This window comes from Equus przewalskii, chromosome 19 (genome assembly GCF_037783145.1).
Source record: "Equus przewalskii isolate Varuska chromosome 19, EquPr2, whole genome shotgun sequence".
Taxonomy (NCBI): domain Eukaryota; kingdom Metazoa; phylum Chordata; class Mammalia; order Perissodactyla; family Equidae; genus Equus; species Equus przewalskii.
Window position 1 is genome coordinate 48,251,835 of NC_091849.1, and position 16,094 is coordinate 48,267,928.

Here is a 16,094-nt window from a genome sequence, read left to right on the forward strand (position 1 = left end):
TAGTAATATATGTTGAGTGAAATACACCTGGTATTTTTCGTTTTCTTTCTCTCTTTCCTGTCTTCTTTTGTATATATTGGTTACTTTTTATAATTCTATCACCTTGTTTACTGTTGGGTAGTTACATTGTCTTTTATTATTCTTTTGCTGTGTATGCTAGAGGTTCCAACTTACCGAAGTTTTATTAAAAGTCATTGCTTTCTTTTCTTTGTCTCTGAGCTTTCACGTGAGAAGATAATTTTCTTTCTGTCCCAACAATGCTTTTAAGAATTTCCATTAAAACAGAAGTGCTGTTGCTGAATTCTCTGTTTTTGTTTGACTGAAAACATCTTCATGTTACTCATTCCCAAAGGCTATTTTCACTTGACACAGAATTCTAGATTACCGTTATTTTCTTTCAGGACGCTGAAGATATCGTTGCATTGTCTTCTCAATTCCTTCTTTGTTGGCAGTATTGAGAAGTCAGCTGCCAATTTAATATTCGATTTTTTGAAAGCAATCTGTTCTTATCTTCAACTTTTGCTTTGTCTATCTTTTTTTTAGGTTTACTATGCTTTTTCTTCTTTCCTCTATCCTTCCTTCATTCTTTTCTTTCTTTGTTCCTTCATCTTTCCCTCCCTACTTGCCCCCTGCTTTTTTCTCTGTTTTCCAATGTTTAATTTTCCCTTGTTACATTTCAGATATTTTCTTCTGATTTGTATTTCCTCTTTATTAAATATCTCACAAATTATGCACGGACTACTGCTTAACACAGTCTTTATTTAATTTTGCTTTATTTTATTTTTTTGTCCCAGTAGTAGCATAAATCTATCAGATTTCTGCTTTTCAACTTTCCTCCTGCCTCTTCAAGAATGGGCAATAGCTTCTAGGGAGAAGAGCTGCCTCAAAGCTTGCCTCAACCAGACCCATTTTTGTAATTATTAATTGACTTGTTAACTGCAGTGCCTTTATGTAGAGTTGGGTTTTTTTCTTTTTGTCCATCTGTGTTCCTCAGTGAGGGGGTTATACGAAAAATCATAATTTTATAGTATGTTTTAATATCAGGTTGTTATGTAAGACAGGCTACTATAATTTTATAGTGTTTTAACCTCTAGTAGAGCCACCAATTCACTATTCTTATTTTTCAAAATCTTTGTATGGTGTAGACTGATAGTTCTTTCTAACTGCATAGTGAAGATGGGTTTATAGCCATGGACTTTGAGCTTGAATTTTAATTCTGTCTTTTGCTAGCTATGTAATTCAGGTAAGGTACTTAAGTTCTATGAGTCTTAGCTGCCTCATTTGTAAAGTGGAGACAGTGGTAGCTAATTCACAGAGTCTTGTGAGACGTGATGACTTAATATGTAAAAATGTTTACAACAGTGCCTGGAATATAATAGTTTCTCAGAGATTAAGAACTATTATTAATTAATGGTGAACAAAAGACTAGAGTTAAAATTAAATCATTATTAAGTACAAGTTTTAGACCATGCAGTGGGCTTTACCCTGGAGATAAAACAAACCATTGAGGCAAAGAGATAAATACACAGACATGAAAAAAAGACAGATTAATTAAACATCATCATAGAGAAATATATTGGGTCCAATGAGTGAACAAATAAGGGTTTGCTTATTGTTGTGAGTGAAAGAGAATACAATATGTTTAGGTCCAAAAACTAATAATAATGAAAATAGTTTTCATTTGTTGAAAACTTATGTCTCAGGTATAGTTTTAAATATTTTGCATACCTTATCTCATTTAACTGTCATAAAACTTTGAGGTAGATGCTGGTCAGAGAAAAAACCTGAGGCTTTGAGTGACCCAATGATTTGCCCAAGGATGCAAAATTAATACTTGCTTAACCTAGGATTCAATCTTAAATTGTTTCAAATCCAGAATTCACACTTTAAATATTTAATCGGTGGCCTCTACATTGAGAAGGTTGAAAACTGATGCATGAAAAGCATTCAACAGGTTTCTGAATATTGCCTCCAATTAGATACTGCTGACCATAGGTCTGGCTGTTTCGAGGGACCTTAATTATTTTATGGCTAAAGAGGAACATGAAGATGTGAAAATTGGAAATTAAGTGTTAGGTAAATGACAACATGGGAGTCTATTAAAATGAATATGTTTACATATTTAAAAAATCATTATAATAAGTACTTGATAATGCACTCTGATATGCTTACTAAATGGTTTTCCAGGCTGCAACTTGATTGAACAAAAAATTTTACCTTAGGCAAATTTAAATAAAACAACTCTATCCTCTCTATTAGGCATTCTTTGTCAATTCCCTTCATTTTGATATGTCTTAACTCAGAGATTGGATGATAACTGGAAATTTAATGTCACTTTTTGTTCCCCATTTCTTACCCACCTCTAATTCAGATCTTAGAGTTAAATTTTTGTTTTCTTTTCTATTGCTGAAACATTATCTGTTTGGCAAGAGTTATACTTATCTCTTATGGCTGGGACCTGGATCTCTGCTATTGAAGAGACTTCATACCAATGAATAGTACCATCATGCAAAAGTCATAAAGGGTTTTAAAATGTTAATATTTGTGATTTATTAGTTCTTTAGCTTACTCAAGAATATTGAAAGGATTTACAAATTGAGGAAAGTATAATTCTTTCAGTCAGATGAATAAAAATATAGAAAGGAACACTAATTTGTAAATTACCTTAACTAATACAAATTAATTAATGCAAACTAATCATTTGCACAAGAGAAGCACTAGCATGGTGTTCATTTGTCATAGATCATCTCTCTGGATTGATCAGGAAGTTATTTAGCTCGTCAGTAAAATCCTAGCCAATTTGAAGAGGTTATTTTTTTCTCTCAATATTTTATCTTATTCTCAAGTAACCAAATTTCCTTTGTGACTGACTCATCTTAATTTTCAATTTAATGAAAGCTAGAATACCAGGACTGATGCTCTCTTCTTGCCAACATTCGATCACAGGTGAATGTCTCTCCGCTATTCTGGGCTCAGCCTCCCATTAACCATGCAATATATCATACAGCTGCCAAGGCCACTATGTTTCGGCCATTTGAGATCCCTGAACTACATCTTAAGAACCGTCTACATCTGAACATTACCTTGTATTCCTTCTCCTCTACCACTTTCCCTTCTTTTCTCTTTTTCTTTCTACTTCTATTCCTCTTCTTCCATTTCTTAAAATATTGTAGTGTGACATCCAATGTGTTAAACACTTTACTCACACTATCTCTTTTAATCTTTCAAAACTTTATGAAATCAATGATATTACCATCCATTATACAGTTAGGAGAACTAAAGCTTCCTCCACAACTACAAAGGAGTCCCAGCTTCTTAATATAAATCCCGATCTATTTGATGGCAAGCTCACTCTATAAACCGCTATTGTATGCCTCTGTTTTCACTATCTCTATGGATTATTTTATGCTTGTACTTCCCCTAAAATAGTGTGCATTTCTTCATGTTTTGGACATCAGCAGTATTGATCTCTATCAATTTTCTTCAACTGCTCTGTTCGAACCAAACACTGATCTTACATATTCACAAAGTATCCACTTAGACTGATACCCTTCATTGCTTCTTTTGTGACTTTAAAGTTTTACCAATAGCCAAACCACAACATTGTGCAACTTATAGGTACTACCCTGTGAACTCCTTCAAAGCCACCCACTTACCTGCATTGACACCTTGTATTTTCCTCCTTGGTTTTTTATTTTTTTGATCTATCAAACAAAATAGAGATCATTCTGTCCATTCTGGTAAACCGTATAACTTAGTATCTGTTTGAATGATCAAAAGCTAAAGGGAAGCTTGTGGTCATATTCATAGACCAAGTGTCTTCAAAGTCTTATTTAAAGTTTTTTGCAATGCTCAGAAAATGTAGAGTTTGATGGTATAGACCCTATACATCTGAAGTGCAGCTATCTCCCCATGTGACCCTTCTGCTTTTGACCAAATTATCTATTCAGCCTTTTCTTTAACCTCAGTGACTTCTATAGGAAGCATGATAAAGTGGAAGGAACAAATACGCTGGAATCTGAAAAGCCGGGATTTGTCTCCCATTTATCACACATAGTAGTGTAGGTGTGACCTTGAAAAATTATTTTCATTCATGTCATTTACGTCTTCTATAAAAATAGGCAATTATAGTCATCTCATAATGTTATCTGGAAGGTCAGATTAGATATCTACATGTAAAGTTATGGAATGATATTTGGCACATACTAGACACTCATACTGACTTCTTGTCTTCCTTTCTCTTACCTTCCAACGTCTATTTACAAGAGTCTTATCCTCAATTTCAAAACTCTTTGTTAGAGGATTCAGGACATTTTCCAAAACTTCCACCATTGCCATAATTCCACCAATCTTACTATTTAAAACATACTTATATAAATCTTCTAAATAAAGAAAATCCATTAATTTACTGAGATTTATTAAATTAGCTTGTAAGTCTGCCTAGAGAATTACCGTGTCCTTTGTTTCTCTGTTTCCTGTGTCTAGTATTTTGTTCAGTAGCTCACTAGTCACTCAATAGTAGATGGTTATTGATTGACACAATAGCATTATGTGCCTCAAAACCTTCCCTAATTATATTTGAGGTCCTCACTTCCTCAGGCCCCTTTCATTATCAATAATAACTATAACAACAGCCATAACCATAATAATAATAACAGTACCTAAGTTGGTAGACTAATTTTCAGCTTGTAGGGCTGTCTCCCAGTAAATATTTCACTAAATCCTAACTGCAATCTTTTGAGGTGCATACAATTAATAGTCATAAAATTTTATATCAGATTTTTTATTTCTTAAAGTGGTGGTTGTTATTGATTCTGCTTGTATTTTCTTTGTTTTTTGTTGAGGACATTGACAAATCACTTAAATTCTCTTGAGTGGCAAGGTTCACAAGTTATTAAATAGGGAGCTAGTAATAAAATCTGGATTGTCTAAGTTTGATTCAGTTCTATTTCTGATATTTGCTGTACCTCTTGAATTTCGAACTTTCCAGGGCCAAATTAGAATACTCTTGGCTATAAATTTATGTCTCCATTTTTGGAGAACCTGTATTGCCTCAGTGGCTACCCCTGTCAAGAATATCGCATAATTTCCACCAAGGGCTTCATTGCAGTACATATTTTGATTGCTTATTTTTAATTGATTCATAAAGCCATTGTGGTATTCCTTTACTAATGCGTTAACTAATTCAATAAGGATTTTTGAGGTAGTATTTCTTTACTTGCCCTTTTATTCCTACTGTACCTTATACTGTACTGTGCTTATACTGTACTGTACCAGCATATTCTGAGACTATATCCTGGATCATCTTATAGATTCTGTTATTGATATCCCAAGAGATATATACTACTGTTCTCAGTCCATTCATCTTCCATGGAGCTCAATTTATTATGAAGCCTTCACTTTTGAATCTTATAAATAAATTAATAAATTATTATTTTCTTAATAATTTCAATATCTAAAAAATCAAGGCCCCAAAAGAACATAGGATCTTACCTTAATCATCTCATTTTATCTGCATATTAATTTTCAAAATGAGGTAAGCAAAGTACATTAGTATAACACTATGCTAAATGAGGAAGCGGAGATTCAACCTACTCGAGAGAATTCTTTAATTGACAAGATTGTGTTAAGAACCTGCATTTTCCAATTCATCATCTAGCATTTCTATTTTTAGCTAGAAGCTATATGTTACATACAAATACGTCAGAAGCATGTATTTTACCTTGTAGAATGAAGGTCAGATAACACAGAAAATGGAGAAGGTAGTGAAAGGTCTTCATTTTGTAGAAAGAAGCTGCTGAAAGATTTAGTGTCAAAATCTAGAGACTAGAGCAATGTCCAAAAAGCCAAGAGACATTTACCATTTATAGTTTTCTAATGGAAGAAAGACTCTCTTTATCCGGAAATTGTTTTGATTTTGTGTACTTGTCTCTGCTCCATTGACTAGGACTGTAGGCAGAATTACCCAAATTGAAACACTTGAAATTAATTGATCTTTGGGGAAAAATCTTTATGTGGATGATAGCTGTAAACACGACACCATTATATCAATGGTGATCAATTGAACATCGACACTGGGGGTATATATAGAGTGGGTTCAAGAGAAATATTTATTTACCATTTTCCATGTAAAACAACTGAACTTTACCTTGTCAGTTAAACTCCTGCTTGCTTCTCAGAATATATTCTGGTCACTAATAAGATGTATAAATTCATCAATATGCCATAGATATATGACCAAAATCTTGACTTATATCCAGTTATCCCTTTAATTTCCCCAAATTATTCATTTACCAAAGGCAAAATATTAAGCCTCAGTTTTGTCACTAATTTTTATTACTTTTTTTCAGATGCAACTTGAATATTTATGGAGCTCTTTTTTTTCCTAGAAAAGCCCAATTAGTTTCCATTTATTTAAAATTTTTTTTTGAGGTAATATATGTACACAATATTGAAAAAAACCTTGTAATGAGTGGAAATAATTTCCCACCTCAGTCTCCCTCTTTTCAGGTTTTCTGGTTATTATTAACACAAGAATTAGGATCTAGCTTATACTTCGTCCTTGCTTGGCAACCACAGAGTATATCTTTTGGTTTCCACTAGGAAAAATGTGCATTTAGATCACTTACACTCTCTCCTGTGCTGTCCTTCTCCTCAAATGTTGGAAAGTTATATTGTTTTTTAAAAATTTCTGTCGATTATCTTCAAACATTTAAATACCTCTATTCTTTCCCCACCACCTTTAGTCACAAGGTGAACTTTTATTTATTTAGAATGAAGATAGCCCCGTTGCTCTTCACTCCAACCTTCCTTCCCATTTTGCACCTCTCAATCACTTGTTGTTATACATTTCCTTTTATCTTGTTGAGAATAATATCTGCACTCTGTGTATAACCAGAATTGAGACATTCATGCTTTGTGTTCAAACATTGTAATACACCAAGCAGTATGAATTATATTGCCTTTTTTCTTTTTTTCTTTATTTTTTTGCTGAGGAAGATTCATCCTGAGCTAGCATCCATTGACAGTCTTCCTCTTTTTTCTTTTTTATGTGAACCACCACCACAGCATGGCCACTAACAGATGAGTGGTGTAGGTCCACACACGGGAACTTAACCCAGACTGCTGAAGTGGGGCATGCCACACTTAACCACTAGGTGACAGTGGCTGGCCCTGTATTGCCTTTTTTATGTGTCTCTACATGACAATACTTTTGCTAATAAAAGACAAGTGTTCTTGGTTTTAAAGTCAAGTGGATTATTAATATTTTTACTATTGTTATTATTTTCTTTTATTATTATTTCCTTTTTTCTTATTTTCATTTTTTTCTCAACTGTTTTCAAGTCTTTTAGTTTTAGTCGTTTCATTTTTGAGAAGTATTTTTTTCTGTAGTTTTCTTGTAGATATGGGAAAAAAATATAAATAATGGTCATTCCTTATCCTCAAGTTTATCTTAGTATCATAGGCTATTTGTGTGTCTGTTTCATTCTAAGATTTGTAAAACTTGTCCTCTTGCATTGAATCTACTGGTGTCTAGACTCGTGTCTACTTTTTCTTGTTTTTCTCCATCCAGAAAAGTTCTCAGAAAAGATATAAAATATGAGCACTTCTTTATTGGAAAATATTTTTATTCTGCCAAATGTTTGTTTTTTTTCTCTCTAGCCACTTTTAGAAATCTTCTTTATAGTTCATTCCCCAAATTTTATGATTCACACATTTTGTGGTGTGAATTTCTTTTTTATGAATTGTGTCTGGCATTGGTGAGTTTGTATCTTTCTTTGAATTCAGGAAATTTTCTTCTCTTTTTATACTTTTTTCTCTGATAAAGTCTTTCCTTTCTTATTTGTTTGTTTGTATATTTCTTTTCTCTCTTTTTGAGATTTCTTTTAGTCAAATGTTGGAATGTTCCTCTATAGTTTTATCTTTACTCTCACACTAAACCTATTTATGTTATTTATAATTTTAACTTTACAGTTCTCTTTTATTTTCAGTTCTTCTATTTTTTTTTTAGCAAACATATTTAGGATGTAAGTGTCCTTATCTGTTCTCTGATCGTTCTTTTGTCATAGAGCAGAATTCTTGTTTTATAGATGTAAAAGCGTCTTAAAGCCCTCTGCAAATATATATTTAAGAGGGTTTTGTTTGTTTATATTAAATTCTGTTCTCCTTGAACTGTTTTTCCCCCAAAGACCTCTCTTCAATGGAATTCTCATATAAGTTCTGTGAATGTAGGTTGAATGGGCTTCTTTAATGTGAGCAGAAGGGATTAAGATTCTCAATGTCTTGAAGAAGAAACTTTGCTTTTTTTCTGGGACAAAAGTTCCTACACCAGAAATCATAGCTCTTGCCACATAATTTTTTCAGTTGGGCTGTGGTTTTATTTAAACAAAATTAAAAACTCCATGAGAGAGGAACAGTATTTGTCTTGTTCTACAATGAATGTCCAACGTGTAGAAATGTTTTAGTTACAGAGTAGGGACTCCAAAAAGGAATATATAATCCAAATGAATTTCTTTGGCGTTTTTGCAAAAAATCAATTGACTGTATATATATTAGAGTCTATTTCTGGACTTTATATTCTGTTTCATTGATCTATATATCTCTCCTTTATGTCAATACCAAGTTCTCTTAATTACTGTAAATTTATAGTAAAATCTGAAATCAGATAGTATAACTTTTACAACTTAGTTCTCAGTTATTCAATTTCTCTTGGTTATTTTAGGTCTTGTGAATTTCCGTAAGTGAGATTGTCAATATCTATTTAAAAAGTCAGTTGAACAAGATATGGAAACAAGCTGTCTATTGATGAATGAATGGATAAAGAAGATGTAGTATGTATATATAAAGAAATACCACTCGGCCATAAAAAAGATGAAACCTTGCCATATGTGACAACATGAATGGACTTTGAAGTATTATGCTAAGTGAAATAAGTCAAACAGAGAAAGACAAATACTGTATGATTTTGCTCATATGTGGGATATAAAACAAATAATACAAACAAAATGAAACAAAAACTCATAGATAAAGACAACAGATTGGTGGTTACCAGAGGGGAAGAGGGTTGGAGAGGGTGGGTGAAATGGGTAATGGGGGTCAAGTGTATGGTGATGGATGGAAACTAGATTTTGGTGGTGAACATGCTATAATGTATACAGTTGTTTAATTATAATGTCATATACCTGAAACTTATATAATATTATAAGCCAATGTTATCTCAATAACACACAAAAAAATTGCTAGCTGGAATTTGGTTCAGATTTTGTTGAATCTATAGAGCAATTTGGTGATATTTGACATTTAACATTTCCAGTACATGAACAATGTATATCTCGCTGTTATTTAATTCCTCTCAGCAATGTAGTTTTCAATGTATAGGGAGGCATTGCATATATCTCTATCTCTATCCTTAATTTTGTCATTATTTTGGATACTTTCATATACAGTATTTTTAAAATTTCATTTTGCAAGTATTTATTGCTAGTTTACAGAAATATAATTGATTTTTATATTGATCTCGTATCAACAACCTTGCTAAATTCAATTATTACTTCTCTGGTCTTCATTTTTAGATTCCTTAGAATTACTAGATAGAGAATCATGCTCTTCAAATAAACATTGTTTCTGTTTTTATTTGTAATCTACATATCTTTATTTTTTTCTTGTTGCACTTTCTGGAATTCTCTTACAATGTCGAATTGCAGTGGTGAGAGTGAACGTACTCACCTTGTTCCTGATCTTGGGGAAAATGCATTCTCAGTCTTTGACCGTAAGAATGATGTTTGCTGTTAAATGTTTCATAGATACCTTTTTTCAGGTTGAGAAAGTTCTCTTCTACTTCTGGTTGCAAAGAGTTTTTATCCTGATGGGTATTACATTTATTTCAAACATTTGTTTGCCTCTATTGAAATAATCATGTTTTTGCTTTTTCCTCTTGTAATATGGGGAATTATGCTGACTGATTTCTGAATGTGAAACTAAATTTATATTTTATTTGATAATATTTTGTTAAGAATTTTTGCGTCTATGTTCGTGAGGAACATCAGTCTGTAGTTTCCTTGTAATTTCTTTTTTGAGTTTTGGTATGGGGTAATGCTGGCCTCCACATATCATTTGGGAAACATTTGCTCCTATTCTTTTGTACAGAAGTATTTGTGTATAATGGATACGCTTTCATTATTAAATATTTGGAAAAATTCAACAGTGAAGTCATCTGTACCTGGTATTTTCTATGTGAGAAGATTTGTACATAGACATTATTTTTAAAAATAGATATATGACTATTCAAGTTGTAAATTTCTTCTTTAGTGAAACTTGTTAGTTTACCTCATTTGAGGAATTTTTCCTTTTCAGAACAGTTATCAAAGTATTGGTATAATGTTGTTTATTACATTCTCTTATTGTTCTTTTAATATCTATTGCATCTGTAATGATTTCTCCTCTTTCATTCCTGATATTGGCCATTTATGCCTTCTCTCGCTCTCTCTTTTTTTGGCTTGATCTAGCTAGAGATTTCAGAAAAATATTTTTTTAAATATTTTTAAAGAACCAGCTTTTGTTTTTATTGATTTTTTTCTATGTCCATTTCATATTTAATTAATTGCTGAACTTATTTTACTATATCCTTCCTTCTGCTAAGTAAAACTAAGGGTTTCCTTGAAGTATATATTTTATAAAATTAGGTTTAATTTGCCTTCTTTTTCTAGATTCTTAAAGTGGAAGCTTAAGTCATTGGTTTGAGACATTTCTTATTTTTTAATATAACCATTTAAAAGACTATGGTTATAGTCATAGGCTCTCTCATTGTCTCTGTCTCTTTCTCTGTCTCTCTCTGTATGTGTCACTCTGTCTCTGTCTCTCTCTGATTCTCTCTGCTTGTCTCTATCATCACTCATACTGGCGGAAGCAAGGTGCTACATTGTGAGAATCCTTATGGAGTGGCCCAAATGATGTGGTTAGAATCTGTGATCTTCTATTTAACAACTTGTTAAACACTGAAGCCCTAAGTCCAGTAGTTCTCAAGAATGAAGCCTTCCAACAACCACATGAGTGAGCTTAGAAACATCCTTAAACCTCAGTTGAGTACTGAGATGTCTACAGCTCGGGTCACCTGCTTCAGAACAACCTCATCAGAAACCTTGAGACAGAAGCATCAATCTGAGTTGTTTCTGGAAACCTACCCATAGACTCTATGAGATAATAAAGATTTTAAGGTGTTACTTATGGGGGTAATTTATTATGCAGACATAGATAACAATATCCTGTCTTACAGTCTCTAACATAATTTCATGTTCACAATATTTACATTTAATGAAATTATAGTATGGTTGTGTTTAAACCTGCCACCTTGTTGATTTCTTTGTTCTCCCTGCTTTTATTCTCTTTTCCTTCCTTTCCTCTTTGTGTATTTTTTATAATTACATTTTATCTACCCCTTTGGCTATATATTTTGTTATCCCTGCTCTAGAGTTTATAATATACGTCTTTAACTTTCATATATAATGTAAGAGCCTTAAAATCCTATGCTTCTATTTTCCCCTTCCTGTGATTTGGGCTATTGTTGTCATTCATTTCTTTCTGCAATGCTATAAACTGCACAATATATTATTACTTTTGCCTTAAGTAGTAATTATCTTTTCTAGAGATTAAAAACTTGGGAAAGGATATTTTATATTATGCATAAATTTAGAAATTCCAACTCAATTTATTCCTTTGTGTAGATCCAAATTTCTATCTTGTACACCTTTCCTTCTACTGGAAGAATTTTGTATTTTTCCTTAAGAAAACTCTGATGGAAATGTGTTCTTTCAGGTTTTGTTTGCTTGAAACTGTCTTTATTTCACTTTCATTTTTGGTACTTTTTTCACTGAGTAGAATTGTAAGTTGACAGAATTTTTTTCAATATTTAACGATGTTGATACAGTGTCTTTTGACTAGCGTAGTTTCTGATAGGAAGTTTACCTATATTCTTCTTTCTCATAACAACATCGTTGAGATGTAATTCATGAACCAAACAATTTACTCACTCAATGTGTGTAGTTCAGTGGTGTTTAGCTGTGTAACCATCACCAAAATCAAATTTAGAATATTTTAATACCCAAAAGAAACCTACCATTCTTTAGTTATCACACTTCCGCAAGCTCCCTCTCTCCCTAAGTCGTAGGCTACCACTAATCTACTTCCTTTATCTATATATCTGCCTAGTCTAGATATTTTATACAAATGGAATGATACAACATGCGACAATTTGTGACTGGTTACTTTCACTTAGAAAATATTTTCAAGGATTATCCATATTGTCTCATGAATTAGTACTTCATTCCATTTTACTGCCAAATAATATTCCATTGTATGGATAAGCCACATAATGTTTATTCATCGATCAGTTTATGGACATTTGGGTTGTTTCTACCTTTTGGCTATTATGAATAATGCTGCTATGAACATTTATGTACAACTTTTTGCATTGACATATGGTTTCGTTTCTCTTGCATATATGCCTAAGTGGAATTGCAAAGTCAAATGAATACTCCATGCTTAACTTCTTCAGGAACTGTCAGATTCTTTTCTAAAGTGTTTGCACCAATTTACATTCCCATCAGCAATGTATGAGAGTTCCAATTTCTTCATATCCTCACCAACATTTGTAAATGTCTGTTGTTTGGATTATAGCCCTTTAAGTGGGTTGGAAGTGGTAACTCAATATGGTATTGATTTGCATTTCTTTGATGGCTTTTGAGGTCAAACATTTTTCCATGTGCATGTTGAACATTTGCATATTTTCTTTGGAGAAATGACTATTCAAGTCCTTTGTCCATTTTATAATTGGGTTATGTATCTTTTTATTATTGAGTTGTAGATATTCTTTATATATTCACAGACACCATGGTTGGGAAGTTGCTGGTTCAAGGCTACTGTGGAGCTGGGGAGAGTTGAAGAGTAATAGGGCAGTTAAAATGCCACGAAGCTGGTTGTTCTTTCTGAGATTCAGTGTTTTTTCTTGAATAAATACTCATTGGTTTTTGCAAGTCTGTGGTTAATTTGCAGAGCACTTAAAAGGTTGATTTGACAATTTCTTGCCAGTGTTTTGTTGTTTTTATGAAGGGGCAGATATTTTGGACTTCTTTATCATTTCAGAAGTCCTGCCTATGACTCATTATGTATTGTTTCTTTTTCTTTTTTAAAACTTTTGTGGTTTGGAAGTTATACAAACTTCTGAGTAATATTGATGTACTGAAACTTGATGGCTTTAAACAAAAACCATTTCATTATGCTCATCGATACTGTGGGTGAAAAATTACCGCAGAGCATAGTGGGAATGGGTAAACTTTTTTCTTCTATATCTGGGACCTCATCTGGAAAGACAGGAAGACTAGGAGTGAATTCTCATTGGCTAGCTTAGCCTTCTTATTCTTCTTTGTGGAGTTCAATTTTCTTTAACATAGTGTAAATGTTACTCCTTGGGATTTTGGACTTTTTTCTTTCTCAATCTGTAGTCTTCCTTTGGGTGATTTAATCTCATTGCTTCAGTTAACCGCTTCTCAAACCTATATTTGAAACACACTTTTCTTTCCTGAGCTTTACACATGTATTTGGCAGAAAAGTCTAAACTTAGCATGTCATAAATATTCCTTTCCAAATCTACATCTCTTACTATATTTTCTAATGAATGATTGCTTCATTAGCAATGATTGGTCAGCAATTTCTCTAAGTAAGAAAACTGGGATTATTCTTCCCTCTCAAACCCCAAATTCGCTGAACTTCTTTCCTTTCCTCTAAATCAGAATTCTGATCTAAATTTGTACATTGTCTAGATTTTTGCTATAGCTATAGGTAAAAAATACATGCGGTAAAGAATTTAAATTCTGAATGCCAAGCATTTACTGGTGGAAAGCTTTATAATTCATAAGAAAGTTTATGTTAACATTAGTTCAATATTACGATAGAATTAATGTGGAAAACTGGAAACACAATGGGTTTATTGAAGACAGGGTCGAGGACAGAGCATTACATACTGAGTTATAAGGTGAAGGAGTTAAATAAAATTCTTAAGGACCAGGAGAGAAGACCCTTGGATTGGCTACCTATGTTTAGAATTGATTATGATAAATAGTTAGCTCTGGATAGTAGAATTAGAAATGGCTTTCTTTTTATCTTTGGAAATTTCTGTGTTCTTCTAAATTTTCTTGTTATTTTATAATAAGAAAAATATATACCTTTAAAATGTTTTTAACTTGCTTTTATTCTTATCATATTTTACTCCCTGTTGAGTTTTGTTTGATTGCTTTTTCTCACAATTATATTATCAATACTGTCCCATTATGTGATTAAGATGTATATGACTGTGTCCAAGACCCAAGCACGTTTTTGCTGAAACTATGGAAAGGTAGAATAAACCGTGATTGAGAGCTGATACTTAAAATGTCATATGACAGCCAGCCCTGATGGTCTAATGGTTAAAGTTTGGCACTCACTGTTTCTGCGGCAGGGGTTCACTTCTCAGTTGCCTAAGCATACCACCTGCCTGTCAGTTGCCACACTGTGGTGGTGGCTCACATAGAACCAGAATGACCTGCAACTAGAATATACAACTATGTACCTGGGCTTTGAGGGGGAAACAAAAAAAAAGAGAGGAAGGTTAGCAACAAATGTTATCTCAGGGTGAATCTTGGCCTAAAAAAAAAAAAAAAAAAAGGACACTTAAAAAATGATATGAAAATAACTAGGCTACTGCAGAGGGCATAAAAATAGGATGGGGTAAAGGGAAGTGTTCAGGAAGGAGGGTGTTCGTTATACGATGAAGGGAAACTGCCAATTTAATGAAAAGGCTACCACTCTTCTTTGTTTCTCTTGTACTAATTCAACATTGAACTCACTAGTTGCCACGATATAATTGTGTAATCCAGAAGGCCAGAGGACATCCACATGAAATAGATTTATATAAAGTAGAAAGTTCTTTTTTATTAATAATATTGTTACAATGTAGTGCTATGCAGGATAATTATAATTTACATCTGTATAAGCTGTAGTACTGATGCCTTTAGGGGTTGGCTTTCGGTATTCCCGTACAACGCAGCAGGGCTCAATATTGCAGAAATTATATATGTATTCCCAGGTGTTGCACGAAGTCTTACAAGCACCACGGACAAGGTAACATTCTCTTTTTCTCTCTGCAATTTCTCTTGTTTGTTTCTGTGAAACTAGGAAAAAGTAGCTATGATCATGTAGCCAGGTTTAATCCCCTTGCATAGCTAGCTAGCTAGATAACTAAAGTTGTTTATAGAGTTAAATCATTTTGTTTCTGAAATTATGCCCAGGCAACCGTATTGAAGAGTTTAGATCTTATCTCCTGTAAATCAGTACACTATACATGTGTATCCAACAATATTTCCTTTGCCACTAGCTTTATTATTATTTTTTTGTAGATAGAATATCCTTAAATATCAAATCTGTGCATGCTTCCTCAAGAGTAAAGAGAAAAGGATATGGAAAAAATAGTCTACATGTTTTGTGCTCTAAATAGCCATTCACCTCCAACAACCCGTCCCCCATCCCCCGACAATTACTGAGCCAGTTGTAGAAAGCTTAATTTTGACAACCACCACAATAGTAGTTCATTAAATTGAATTTAAAAAGAGAAGGCAGTAGAAGCATGTAAGGAGTCATAGAGTCATCAAACAAAACAACAAAATAAACAGGTTAATTCTGCATCTTGGGATTTTTTTCCCCATTATCTTTTCAACTATTGATTCTACTCATTTCTTCTGCCGTGCAATATTATTAGAGTGAGTTGCATTATGAGTTCATATGGAGTCTCCTAACAATAATTTATTTGTTTTATTTTTCCAGAATAAAGCCTTTATGAAAAAAAATTTTGCCCTTCCCTCCTTTTCCATGTTAACAGATATTACCTGATGGACCACAGGACACAGTGAAGACAAAGGTCAGGAAAATACAAAGTATCTTCATTGCTGATATAGTTATTTGGGTAAGGTTGAAGCAGAGCTCAAAATGTCTGAGAGTTGTGCTATTCTTTCATAAAAGAAAGATGAACTCTTCTTTTTATAGCCTTCTCAAGGTGATTACTATTCTGA

General features: G+C 32.9%; 2 protein-coding genes and 1 long non-coding RNA gene across 6 annotated transcripts in view; 1 reads left to right on the forward strand and 2 right to left on the reverse strand.

The window, feature by feature from the left end:
* DEFB114 (defensin beta 114) overlaps positions 1 to 5,903 on the reverse strand; it is a 27,492-nt gene extending 21,589 nt beyond the window's left edge. The window contains exon 1 of one of the 2 annotated variants that reach the window (XR_011529790.1): positions 5,723 to 5,864. Coding sequence is in view for 1 of the 2 variants with exons in the window: in XM_070584771.1 (XP_070440872.1) it covers positions 5,723 to 5,780 (58 nt within the window). In the remaining variant the exon portion in view is untranslated. Of the gene's footprint in view, positions 1 to 5,722 lie in introns of both variants that reach the window. The other variant, XM_070584771.1, reaches the window with a different exon arrangement.
* Positions 1 to 16,094, forward strand: part of LOC139077355 (uncharacterized) — an 84,090-nt gene continuing 67,996 nt past the window's right edge. For 2 of the 3 annotated variants that reach the window (XR_011529796.1, XR_011529797.1), the window contains exon 1: positions 1 to 16,094. This exon is cut by the window's right edge and continues 12,575 nt beyond it. This is a non-coding gene — a long non-coding RNA (uncharacterized lncRNA). The other variant, XR_011529798.1, reaches the window with a different exon arrangement.
* Positions 14,936 to 16,067, reverse strand: DEFB113 (defensin beta 113). The gene is made up of 2 exons (XM_070584770.1): positions 15,912 to 16,067; positions 14,936 to 15,200 (listed from the first exon to the last, which is right to left on the reverse strand). Exons 1-2 carry the CDS (start codon positions 15,967 to 15,969, stop codon positions 14,989 to 14,991), a joined length of 270 nt encoding a protein of 89 aa, XP_070440871.1. The 5' UTR covers positions 15,970 to 16,067; the 3' UTR covers positions 14,936 to 14,988.

Excerpts from the sequence above, each read along its gene's own strand:
- DEFB113 (XM_070584770.1), bottom strand. The coding sequence starts at position 15,969 with ATGAAGATACTTTGTATTTTCCTGACCTTTGTCTTCACTGTGTCCTGT. Across the intron at positions 15,201-15,911 it reads TGTGTCCTGTGGTCCATCAG|TTTCACAGAAACAAACAAGA; the intron begins GTAATATCTGTT and ends ACTTTTTCCTAG.